We start from the raw sequence: 13,593 nt of genomic DNA on the forward strand, positions 1-13,593 counted from the left end.
TAATGCATTTACATTCAGTGTATACTTATTTTACTTATTCTTTGCCATACTTTTAAGAAACGGTATTTAATGTTAAGCAAATAAAATCCATAATCTTTCCAGGGGAGAGGAAAGCTGTGTAACCTACTCTATCTCCATAGACTAACTGGGCCGTATTTGGTGAACTAAAATAAAATAGTCTCCTTTTGCCATTTTTACTCATGTACTTTTATGTACATCTAGCTTATTTACCTAGTGCTTAACTCTTCAGGTTGAAATCTTTTAACTGAACTTTGGTCCTTTCCTGTTTTTACAGAAATGGCTGGTAAGTTTATGTAGACTCAGGTTCCTAACCCACCAAATATACCAAGAAAACTCTATAAATTTTCCATGCTTAGGAAAAGATTGAAATAGCTTTGTAGAGTCCCTTATCGCAATAAGGGTGGGAAAGTTTTTCTGTATTTATTTCCCTATTCCAAAAATGTACTAAAAAACATGAAATGCTTTTATTTTTAAATTTATTCTCATGATGCCATCTCTTACTGCTGTTCTTGGCTTCTTAAATTTAGATCTTTAAAAGCAGTTTTTAGTTAGCAGTGGGGCTATGGCTAGAACAAGAACTGTTTATTTTGAGCACATTAACTGCCAACATATGATTACCTGTGGTAAGGAAGAACAGAACATAAAAAGTTGAAATCTGCCGAAAGCCAGAATTTTTAAAAGAAAGAAACTGTCTTTTACACATAGAGCTTGCCCAATAAATGTTGTTTTGCTGTCCTGAATTTCACTTATTATTTCCCTTGCATTTTCACTGGCAAAGAAACTAATGATTAGTGAAATACTTAGAATATAGGCTGTTAAAGCAAGAAAATCAAAGGCCTAAAAAATTCTTATTGGATTTGTTACTCCATAATTAATAGCTAAGTGTAAATTCTTAAGTACTGAAGTAAGTACATGTGCTTTATGATTTTACTAGAGGCCTGGTGCATGGATTCGTGCACCAGTGGTGTTGCTCAGTTTGGCCTGTGCCCTCTCGCAATCTGGGACCCCTTGGGGGATGTCAGACTGTCGATTTCATCCCAATCCCCATAGGCCAGGCTGAGGGACCCCCCACCGGTGCACAAATCCATGCACCGGGCCTCTAGTATGCATATAAGATCTTTGATTAATATCTTTCCACCCTCCTCTCCTCCCCTTCCCTCAGATTCATCAGTCAGTTCCATGTTTCATACTTGTGTGTTGTGCGTTTGCCCCGTGGTGGTCAGTGTGCATCATAGCTACTGGTCAAATGATGGAATGGTCGCTTAGGCTTTTATATATATATAGATTTAACAAATAAACTTTGAGCATTGACTTGTAACCATAAGATGGTGGTAGATACTGTAGACCATGTCCCTCCAACGGCTATGAACTAGGAGATCAAATAAATAAGTGATAACAAGAAGATTTGTGTGTTTAAAAAAAGAGTTAAATTTCAAAAGCTACTTAATATTAACCAAAATATTAGAGAAGTAGGAAGCCTTTTAATGAATGATAAAAGGTGCAGAGATGTTGGTGTACAAGTTGGAGAGCTGTAAACAAATTTATCAGCATTACAGTGTAGGAAGATTATGTCCTCTGTCCTCTGACAGAGCATGGTTTAATGTTTGCCTTGCCATTTTATAGTGGTGTAACCTTGGGCATGTCTCTAGGAAATAAGAATAAGCATGTCTTCCAACTCTGGACATTGTCGTGAGGGTTGGTCTAATTCAATCAGTATTCCCAAGTCTGCTCCCTAGCTTTCTGTAATGGAATGTTATATTGAAGTAGTGGGTGAAAAGGTTTGAAATGTTGGTTGATCTCAAAGTGATCTTGCACTTAGTCCAGTGGGCAGTGTAGCCTCAGAATTTTTTGACCCATGAGAGGCTTAGGAAAAAAAATCACATTTTAGGAAGATTAAAACTAATTTCGGGATGAACTATAAACATAAACTGGGAACCTAGGAGGCTGTTGTGGTAATCTCTGCAGACTGGGATGAGGGTCGGGGTTAGGTAGAGGTTGTGGGTTTGAGTGTGGGAAATGGGACATCTGTTGCTATGGAATCCCTTTGGTATAAGCACACTTCTTTTATGAACAATGTATTTCTCAAGAATAGGTCCTGATGATGATGACCATGATGATGTTATAATTTTTTAAGTTGAGCATTTATTTTCAACAAATTCTAGGCACTGTACTGAGCACTTTGCATTTATAGGCTTGAGTCTCACTCTAGATCTGTTATAGCCATTTTTTGAGATGCTATAATTTGCCCAATATCACATGATAAATGAGTTGGTCCAGTTGTATTGAACTCAGATATGAGTGATTACAGAGTTAAAACCTTAAGCATAAGAATGTAGATTTTATTTAATGTCTTCTTTGAGTTCATTTTATAATATTAAGGATATTAAAGACAATGTTACTAAAATTTGAAATTTGATAATAGGAGCAAAAATCTAATTTTAAAAAACAAACAAGTTTTCTGTTGTAGGTACTCATGTAATGGAAGGCTCTGGAAGAATGGTAGTTACTGCTGTAGGTATAAATTCTCAAACTGGAATTATCTTTACCTTACTTGGAGCTGGAGGTGAAGAGGAAGAGAAGAAAGATGAGAAGAAAAAGGAAAAGAAAAGTAAGAATGGCGATTTGCTATAAGAATTGGTATTTTGAAAATATGGCAACTAAATTATAAGAACTGGTACAAAACATACACTTCTTTTATGAAGTTTGATATGAAAAATTCTATTTAAAAAATTGCAGTATTGCCCAATATTGTCCTGTAAAGTGGTAGAATTAGTGGAGGGGAAGTTTTTCTTTTACGGTAAATAGTCCATGAAAGGCTTTTAGTGATTGCATCAGTCCCCATTACTGTGGGGTAACTTCTTCTTGAACCACTCACATTGTCTTTATTCTGTTTATTCTCTAGTTTTAAACTCTACCTGTCAACTGACAAGAAAAGGAAGTAAACTCTCGCTTCCCATCTGCATATTTTTTCCTACTACTTTAGTAGTAGCCTTCTTTGCCAGCCTTATTACATTTTGGACTCACTGAGCTTTCACTCTGTACTTATGTAGGTGTCAAAGACTTCACTTTGACACCTACCGTGTTTCCCCGAAAATAAGACCTAGCGCATGGAAAGATAAGACATCCCCTGAAAATAAGACCTAGCACAACTTTGGGGGGAAAAATTAATATAAGACACTGTCTTATTTTTGGGGAAACAGGGTACTATGTTTGTTGTGTAATATTCAGCTCATCATTAGTTAAGAAGATCTTTATTTTATCCATTGTATCTGCTATCCCTCCAAGTAATCTATCCAGCAAACTTGATAACCGTACCTCACCTACAAGAATCTTATAAGAAATTCCATCATACATAGTGAGACAACCCAGAATCACTTAGTTGAACAGCGTGATACTTTTTTTGTAAAAGTCCTCCCCACCCTGTTTCTGTGTCTGCTATATGGCAGTTTTCTTCCACTCGGGATCACTCCAGAGTTTTTTCCCTTTAAACTGACAGCAGTTTACTGTGGTTTTAATGACTTAGATTTATTTAATTTTACTTAAGAGTAGTAAGCCCATATTTCTCTCACAGACGTATTTTGAGATCTCGTAAAATAAATTTCTTGCTAAAATATGGTGTGTTCTATCTACAGCAGTGTTTTAAATATTTAGGTGTTTTGTTCTTTAGGTTTTGTCTTTAGCTGTGAAACCTTCATTTCCAACAAAAAAAGTGTTTGAAAAGTTCTTGCTGTTAGTGAGGGTAGCAAGCTCCACATTCTAGGTTTTTCCTCTCCCTCACCACAGCCCTCCCATCTGCCTCCTTTAGGTTTCTTAAGAATGAAAGGCAATTTGAAAACCAGTAATAATGATACCATTTATTGAATGCTTTATATGCATTATCTCATACACTGTGCTGCATCCTAATTTAAAAGAGTCTAGTGAAGAGGCCTATTAAAAGATAAGGGAAGTTGTGTCATGACTTTGTTCCCGTTCCTCCACAGTGTCTTTTCCAGTAAGCACCCTTTTTTATGTCTTACAAACCTGTTTTTCTTAATCCAGGCAAGGGTCTTCCCAGGAATTAATATCAAATTCATTGTCTACCATTTTTTGTTCTTGAGTTTTGTTGTTATTTTTAATAGAACGAGACACCAGTTTTCATCTGAGGACTTTAGCCCTCCTCCAGTCCCAGGCAGCCCGGGGCAGATTAATCTGTCTCAGCTCCTTAGTCGTCTGGAATGTGGCTCTCTGGTCTCCCTCCAGCTTGAGGTCATTGAAAGTAGCTAGGTGTTCTCTTACTATCTCCTCATTTATCTTGAGCCCCTGTTCCATCTTGACCATATTTGTTCCACATCTTCCAGTTTGAAGATAGCTCTTCTTGATAGAGAAGTTGGAAGAAAAATAGACTGAATGATCCTGCTGCTTCTCTATCCTTTCTAATATTTTCCTACCTACTTCTAAACGTTAGACCCATTCCCTCCTTGATGACCTTATTGCTTCAGACATTCTCATCTTTCTCTTTTCTCCAAGTCTAAGCCAATTATTATAATGAAATCTACTGACAGTGCGTTCATGTTCTAGTTTCACTTACTTGCCTCTGCTGCCTCTACATAGGTACTGTTTTGTTCTCATTCCCATCAAAGCTCGCCTGCTTATTGTATGTCTATGATCTTTCTCCCTCCCTCTCTACCCCTGTCCTTTTCTGCCTTCTTAGAAGTACGGTATATCTGTATTTAGTTTGAAAACCTCTTGTATTGTATTTGGGTTTAGTGCAGCGTAAAAGAGTAAAGTCTTATGGAGAAATTAAACAAGTATAGATGCCCAAATTATTTTGGAGTATTTCCCTATGGTTAAGACCAGGGAGTAATTGACCAGTAGGTCATAACAAACTAGATGCTTCCTAATCTGTACACACACGCAAACACACATAGCACTGTGTAACAACGCTGTTATAGAAATGTGAACTACCTTTGCATAATTTAGCATGGCTGTATTCATTTCTTTTGGAAAGCTTTAATTCCCATTTTGTTCCTACAGATAAGAAACAAGATGGAGCTATTGAGAATCGCAACAAAGGTAAATTCAGGAGAATAAAAGAATAGTTAGCTTCTTTTCATCATATCCAAAAAATATATCTAATGTGTACTATATTCATCCAAAAGTGTAAGATCCACGTAGCAGGGAAAATCAGCAATATATGTTAACTTGGGTTAAGCTCTCTTCCTGTTAGTGCCCCAGTCGTACTGCCTTTGCAGTGTTAATAGATTTTAATTTGTGCTGGTAAGTGTAGAAAAATCCAGAGGTATCGTAACTTTCAACTTAAACATTTTGGGTAGTATAAATCAGCTACTATGTCACTACTAGCAAAAATGCATAAGAAACAAAATATATATTTTTGCATCTATTTAATAGTCTGTACAGATAGGTATTTCTCTATGTGTAAGATGATACATAATATTCTACATTATTGTATAAATTATATAGAAGGGATTTGGGATGTTTGGAGTAAGTCTCATTACCTAACATAACAGGGAAAGAGAAGTGATTTGGTGTATAGTTCTTAGTTTAAGGACCATACATTTCTTCCTTTCTATGCCTCATCTGTATTATGTAGCACAACATTCTCACGTCTGGTACAGAGTTTCACAACCAAGTCTCACTGTTGGCTTATTATCTCTGGATAAGACATACAACATGTGAACACACGAAGCTGAATGTTTAAATCTTCTCTAGTTTCTAAAAGAAAACTGATTTTTATCAAAACTTGCTTCAAAATGTCAAGTTGTGTGTGCCTTTAAAATGTAGTGAAATTACATTTCCTCTTAAATGCAGCAAAAGCCCAGGATGGTGCAGCCATGGAAATGCAGCCTTTAAAGAGTGAAGATGGTGGAGATGGTGATGAAAAAGACAAAAAGAAGTCACATTTGCCAAAAAAGGAAAAATCTGTTTTACAAGGGAAACTTACAAAGCTGGCTGTTCAGATTGGCAAAGCAGGTATGATACATAAAGGAAAATAAGATGTTTATTTTAAAATACACTAACTTCCTGCTTAAAAAATGCTTTTGGCATACTTAAGGCTGGGAAATCATTGCTTTGTAACTGGAAGGAGAGTTAGAAATATTTTCTGTTTTATCCAAAATGTACCAGGTCTTTTGAGTTATTGAAGATCCTCTTCATTGCTTTGAGGCTGTTATCCCCACATTTCATAGAGGCCACGTTCTCTGTCAGCTAGAATAAGGGGGTAGATTAGCGCATAAGACTACCAATTCACAAGCCCATACTCTCGTCTCTGAATTTCTGGGAACAATAGAGAGGGCTAGCAGAGAGGTTACTCCATGCAGTTTACCCAACTATATTTTACTTAAAAGAAATGTTTATCGCACATTTTGTTCATCTTTTTACTATTTATGAATAATTTAGGTGTATGTTTTCCTAGAAGTTATAGTTTAGTTAATTAAATGGAGTAGTTCATCATTCTGATGAGACTGAAATTACTAAACTGTTGTCATCACTAGAAAACACATGTTGAGAGAACCACTCTATTAAAAAATAAAAAGTAAACAGAGCATGTCCTCCACCGGTATCACCTTTGTAAATCAATATATGTTATTAAATCAGGTAAATTGCATTATTTTATTACTTCCTAGAAATATGTTAGAAAAAGTTATGTTTTTGCATTTGTCCTCAAGATGTTTGTTATCTAATAGCAAATATATGCTTCTTTTAATAAAGCAACTGATAATACTGACTCCATAGTGGTAGGGATAAGGGTGGATTTTAAGATAGTGGTGGTTTTTAGTAAGCATTGACTTGGGTTATTAGACCCAGATATGTGGACTTACCTTATTTTTAATATTCATTTATATGGGGCTAAATAACCCACAAAATAGAGAGGTAAATGATTCATATTATATGATTAACTCTTGTTTTTCTAAGTTAATGAAGTAATAAGGATAGATTAAAGATAATGATTCAGATAATATTTTTAATTAAAAAGATAGGGTTGAATATTTAATTTCACGTCTTCTCATTCATCAGATGCTTATTGGATTATCTTTCAGCAACAAGTAAGTTCCCAATATGTAAAGCACCAGCTTATGCTAAGTTGTTGATATTTTCTTAACAATGCCTATTATTTTGTCTCAGCTTTAGTAGAAGCCCAAGGAGAATACAGTTAAGTATAAGAAAGAATTCTAAACAATTTTTCCCAGTTCTCCTAGGGATAAGACTACATTTGGAAGCAAAAATTAAATATGACAATGTCAAGTGCAAAAAAGGATATTAACAATTTCCCAAAGAAATTAAAATAAGTGTTACTAAACCAGCTATAATTCTTCCAGTGGCCAGTTTGTAACTGATGATGGATAGTGTCTGGAATATTTAAATAATTACATTTTTCTTTTCTTTGTATACTGAAAGGTTTGTTGATGTCTGCCATCACAGTTATCATTCTAGTGTTATATTTTGTAATTGATACATTCTGGGTTCAGAAGAGACAATGGCTTGCTGAGTGCACACCGATTTACATACAATATTTTGTGAAGTTCTTCATTATTGGAGTTACAGTTTTAGTGGTAGCTGTGCCAGAAGGTCTTCCACTCGCAGTCACTATCTCATTGGCTTATTCAGTCAAGGTAAGTAGAAATGGTTAAGGAGATGTACTAAGTTTACAGTACCAGCTGGGGTGGAAATGCATGTCTGTTCATTCTTGTTTTTCATTCTGAAAGGAAGAGAATTTCATAAATTTGCACTTGTTTGCTTTAGAAATGCTGTCCTTGACTCCATCTCTTTCCCCCAGTTGAGGATCCCAGTACATAGAGACCTGTATGTTCCTTGGAGGAATGGTCGCCAACCTTTCAGACCTCACAAACCACTAGTGGTCCACGGACCACCAAGTGGGATCTTGGAAGACAGGCTTGCCACAAAACTAAGCACAACTCTGCTAGGCAGACTTGTGGCTTAATTTTTATTTATGTTATCAAGTCGTGTTCCCTCCTTTTTCTCATTGTAAGAGTAAGAATGTCATTTACTGTGGTATGAGAGCAAAGAAAGGGTTCACTCCGGTCCAGCCTTCTAAAGCAAGGATGGGGAATATCCAGCCCAAGGGCTGTATAAGGCCCTTGAAATCACTTGGTCTGGCTCTGCTAAAGCATTAGGGGTGAGTCGATTAAATGTTTGACCAAATATAGCCGGCTAATTTTTAAGTTGATAATTTTGTATGGCCCACGAATGCTGTTACAAAGTATCTAAATGGCCGCTTGCAGGAAAAGGTTCCCCACCCTTGTTCTAAAGCCTCCTTGTTTCCATTCTTCAACTCCCGTTACCTCATGGTCTAGCCTTCACTAAGTGGGCAGATTCATGTTCCTAAAAAAGTCATTCAGATCATACTATTTCCTTGCATAACACTTCAGTGACTTTTCATGACACTAAGAATAAAATTCCAGCTCCTTCCCATAGCCTGAGGGCCCTGCCCAGTCTGGCTCCTGCTTACCTCTTGGTGCTAATCCACCTTTCTCCTTCCGGTCTACCTCACCAGACTTCCTACTGTTTTCAAATATCCCAGCCATGCTCTCACGTCAGAGCCCACATGCCCTTCCTTTGAATCATCTGGTCCAGCGGCCGCCAACCTTTCAGACCTCACCGACCACCGGTTGGCGACCGCTGATCTGGTTTATTTACTCAGGTCTCTTCACATGTCACCTTCTCTGACTACTCGATTTACTGTAGCTCAGTCCTTGTTTTTCTAGTAGATGCTTAAAAAAAAAAAAAAAAAAAATGTGCTCTTATGGCTTTGCTAACTGCTACTTACCTAAAGTAATAATTATTAACTTATTTTTCTCAATTTTATACTTTATATGGGAAAGGTGATTTTAAAAGGTTTTAGCTTGAACAGTTTTGGTCTTTCAAAATGCCTTTTCAACTAAAATTAATACTTGCTGGAAGAATACTGCTCTTGTCAATTTATTTTGGTAGTTAGCAGTACTGCTTAAGTAGCATTGCTGACATTGAGTGACATAACGTAATTAGTCATAGTTTCTGTTCTAGCAGTTAGCTCCAGTATTCTTGAGTATTTTACAGTAGACGTGTCATGATAAGAATATTTTTTTTATTATTGTTTGAGTTGTTTTTCAGACACTTAATGGCTTGTTTAAAAAATGGTTAGTAAATGTATCAAAGTGATGATGAAATACAATATACTTATCTATTCGTACTTTTTTGATGTTTTAAGATAATCCTCTATAATAAAAAGCTAATATGCAAATCAGTGGAACAACTGATCACTATGATGCACAATGACCACCAGGGGGCAGATGCTCAATGCAGGAGCTGCTCCCTGGTGGTCAGTGCGCCGGAAGCTGGGCTCATGGCTGCCAGAAGCAGTGGTGGTAGGAGTCTCTCGTACCTTCGCAGCAGCGCTAAGGATGTCTGTCTGTCCTCAGGGACTCTCTGGACTATGAAAGGGTGCAGGCCAGGCTGAAGGAACCTCCTGAGTGCATGTATTTCGTGCACAAGACCTCTGTATATATAAAAAGCCAGTGACCAGAACATCATAATGACTAGAATAACCAGTTGCTATGATGCCCACTGCAGCCAGCAAACTGGCCTGATCTGGTAGTGGGCCAGACTTCTGAAGCCCCTCCACCCACACCTGATGGGCCCCCACAACCCTGATTGGCCTGCTGCCTCTCTCCCCAGCCAGCTCCTCCCCTATTGGCTGCCCCCATACCAATTGGGGGTGGGGCTTGCCAGCCAAACTCCCATGGCCCCCCCCTCTTACAGCTGATCAAAACCCCCACTCTATTTGGGGGTGGGGCCCATCAGCCAATCACCTATGGCCCCTCCTCCCAACTAGCCCAGCCCTGATCGGGCCCCAGTGGGGTGGGCCGTCCTGCCAACCTCCTGCCATCTCCTCCTCCCAACAGGCCTGGCTCTGATCATCTCTGATTGGGACCAGCCCAGCCAGACCCCACCTGTGCACAAACTTGTGCACTAGGTCTCTAGTTATAGATAATTGTGATAAACATTTTAGACACATTGATCAGTCATTTTACCGATACTGTCATTAGTTCATTTTGAATAATCATTAATGATACTGATTTTTCAATTAGTCAAAAAGATATAAGCAGAAATGATTTGTATTCCTTCAGTAGAAAATGAGAGCATTGTAACTACTTTAAGCTTTTATTAAATGTTTTGCTTAAATGTTACCAACTACTGTTCATTTCACTGAGGTGTAGTCTTTATGGATACTCTGTTAGCTCTTGGCAAAAATCAAACACATTTTCTTTACTGTAAAAAGACCTTCATTCTTTTTTATCTTTAATTTTTTTTTTATTGATTTCAGAGAGGAAGGGAGAGGGGGAGAGAGAGGACCATCAATGATAAGAGAGAATCAATGATCAGCTGCCTCTTGCATGCCCCTATTGGGGATCAAGCCCACAAACTGGGCATATGCCCTGATCAGGAATCAAAGGGTGACCTCCTGGTTCTTAAGTCGACACTCAACCACTGAGCCACACAGGACAGGCAAGAACTTAATTCTTTTAATCTTTAATATTAATTTGAATCACAAGTAAAATGGGAGGTAAACAACTTTCTTCCCCATATTTATTTCTTTTTTAAAAAAGATATTTTATTGATTTTACACAGAGAGGAATTGATAGGGACAGAGAGTTAGAAACGTCAATGAGAGAGAAACATTGACCAGCTGCCTCTTGCACACCCCCCACTGGGGATGTGCCCCCAACCAAGGTACGTGCCTTTGACCAGAATCGAATCTGGGACCTTTCAGTCTGCAGGCCAACGCTCTATCCACTGAGCCAAACCGGTTTTGGCTCTTCCCCATATTTATTTCTTCAAGAAATCACTCTTTTTTCCCCCCCAATATTTTGCATATTAGTAGTTCAAAAACTGTTATTTTTAACACATTCCACATATATTTTGCGAGTTAACATCAAGTATTTTAACTTAAATGCCTTTTGGGGCTACTATGAAATTTTTTAATTTTTTAGAAACTATCTTTTTTGTTCTTGTAAATTAGAGGATCCAGAGAGTGAGAATATCAAGTGCATCAGCATATGGAAAAGTTAAAAATGACTCATTCTGTTTTTGGTATGTTAACAAAAACAAAACAAAACAAACAAACAAAAAAAAACATGCAACTACATGCCGACAACCTATATGTTTTAATTGATAACAAGCTACATTTTCCTTGGTGATTGATACAAAAATCTTTTCATTTCTACTTTATAAAGAGACTTAATGCTTAAGTGTAACATATTCCGACACTGCTCTAAGTACATCTGTACTTAGAGAACAGATTACCAATGCTCTTGTAATGTGAGGTCCCTTCACAGAAGCTTTTGGAGGCAGAGTAGAGTCGATGTGATCTGCAGAAGGGTGCAGGTAACTGTTTTCATTTACTAGACTATGTTATGCAGTGGTCAAATTATTGAAACCTAAGAAAGCTTATTTGAATAGGTCAAATGTACTAAAATCCTCCAATATTAAATTGTTGACTTATATTGTGTATATGTGTATAGCTAGGAATTTTCATTCTGACTTTAAAGCAGTTTATGATTTTAATGTAATAGGCTATTGGTTTTATATGTAGCTTATCTAATTTTTTTTTGTCATTTTAGAAAATGATGAAAGATAATAACTTAGTAAGGCATCTGGATGCTTGTGAAACCATGGGAAATGCCACAGCCATTTGCTCAGATAAAACAGGAACATTGACAATGAACAGAATGACAGTTGTTCAAGCTTATATAAATGAAAAGCATTACAAAAAGGTCCCTGAGCCGGAAGCTATTCCACCAAATATCTTGTCTTATCTTGTAACAGGAATTTCAGTGAATTGTGCTTATACATCAAAAATACTGGTAGGTTTCTTTAATAAATTATGCATGAAAATTTATTTATTTATAATTAGATTGTATGTAGATTTCAGGCCTACCTTTACTATATATATAAATTGAACAGCTGAATTGTGTTGTTTTTAAACAGCACATATCTATAAAATGTATATAAGTTCCTTTGATACAATTTGTGTTGTAAGTAAGAGCTATTGGTCAAAATAAACATTTTCTTTACCTGTAACTTTCTCTCCTAGATTTTTAATTTTTTTGTATTTAGAAACTCTTAAGCCTTACAACCAGAACAAGTCCTTAATTTTTAATTATTATTAAACTCATTTTGTGAAAGACCAGGCTGTTTTTATTTTGTCAAAAACAAATAAAAAAAAAAAAAAAAAAAAAAAAAAAAAAAAAAACATTTATAGAAAGTCAACTCTCAGTTTTCTAGAGAAAATTTTGAAGCCAAATTACAATTTAAAATAATGTTTTCTTATGCATGCTATATGTTCTTTTTTGGTTTCTCAATAGATCCTATGTATAATGTGATGCTTGACCATTAGTAACTAATTCAATAAAGTAATTCTAGACTTACACTACCTTAGAGTAAAGTATTTTCAACTTTGTAAGATTTTTTTAACTATAAGTTTTAAAAGTTTTATAACACAAAGCATGAAATTATTTCACTTGATATGTGTTCTAGTGATTTACATGTGAAGACCATGAACAAAATTATTACTGCAAGTTGTTCAGTGAAAAATGCACCAATTGATTATTGAATTGGAAGTTAATAGAGATATTGGTTCTAGATCTAACTTTTCCTTTTACTAGCAGAAAGTCTGAGCTTTACTTTCTTTAATTATTAAGACAGTTACATCTGCCCATAATACTTCTGTGATGATTATATGAGGTAAAATTTGTGACAATACTATGTAAAAATAAAGTTTTTATATATATTTAAGGCATTAGTGCTTTATTTTAACACATAAACTTTTGTTTTAAGCTATAAAAATTGTAAAGTAGATCTAATTTTGAATTATTTAATAAAATGTTGAGTGAAAACAGGAAGAGAAGATGAGAGAAATTAAAGCCCCATTACCCATGTCATGAACCATGATTTAATTCTTGCATCATAAGTGCTCCTGTTTTTCAGATGCTGAAGCCAAGGGCCACAACCATTGGGTAACTTGCGGAAAGTCCCCCATAGCTAGTAACTGGCAGGGCTGAGATTGGAATCCATGTCCTTCTCGTCCCAGAATTCCTTTCTGCCTCATCATTCTGTGACCCTCTCTGAAATCCCTATATCAATACAAGTTTCCTATGTAATTTTGTTTTAAAATGTTGTATTTTGTGTTATGTGTAATAGATTAAACTGTCGTAGAGAACCAAGATGATACTAGCTAGCGTCTAAACCTTTTTTCTCTTATAGCCCCCAGAGAAAGAGGGTGGATTACCTCGTCATGTTGGTAATAAAACTGAATGTGCCTTGTTGGGATTTCTTTTGGATTTAAAACGGGATTATCAGGATGTTAGAAATGAAATACCAGAAGAATCACTGTACAAAGTCTACACCTTCAATTCTGTTAGGAAGTCCATGAGTACTGTCCTGAAAAATTCTGATGGAAGTTTTCGAATATTCAGCAAGGGTGCATCTGAGATAATTCTGAAAAAGTAAGAGTAAAGTGCTGAGATGAATAAATTGCTAACTACAGTTGCTTTATGAAATACCTACTGTGTTGTT

The 13,593-nt window shown here is 36.3% G+C and overlaps 1 protein-coding gene across 4 annotated transcripts in view; it reads left to right on the plus strand.

The window, feature by feature from the left end:
* ATP2B1 (ATPase plasma membrane Ca2+ transporting 1) overlaps nucleotides 1-13,593 on the plus strand; it is a 133,911-nt gene that overhangs the window by 85,548 nt on the left and 34,770 nt on the right. For all 4 annotated transcript variants that reach the window (XM_084876903.1, XM_084876900.1, XM_084876902.1 and 1 more), the window contains exons 6-11: nucleotides 2,489-2,629; nucleotides 5,035-5,073; nucleotides 5,830-5,991; nucleotides 7,417-7,631; nucleotides 11,640-11,882; nucleotides 13,282-13,523. In XM_084876903.1, coding sequence (XP_084733029.1) covers nucleotides 2,489-2,629; nucleotides 5,035-5,073; nucleotides 5,830-5,991; nucleotides 7,417-7,631; nucleotides 11,640-11,882; nucleotides 13,282-13,523 — 1,042 coding nt within the window. The remainder of the gene's footprint in view (nucleotides 1-2,488; nucleotides 2,630-5,034; nucleotides 5,074-5,829; nucleotides 5,992-7,416; nucleotides 7,632-11,639; nucleotides 11,883-13,281; nucleotides 13,524-13,593) is intronic.

The sequence above is a fragment of the Pipistrellus hanaki genome (assembly GCF_964339955.1).
Source record: "Pipistrellus hanaki genome assembly, chromosome: 3".
NCBI lineage: Eukaryota > Metazoa > Chordata > Mammalia > Chiroptera > Vespertilionidae > Pipistrellus > Pipistrellus hanaki.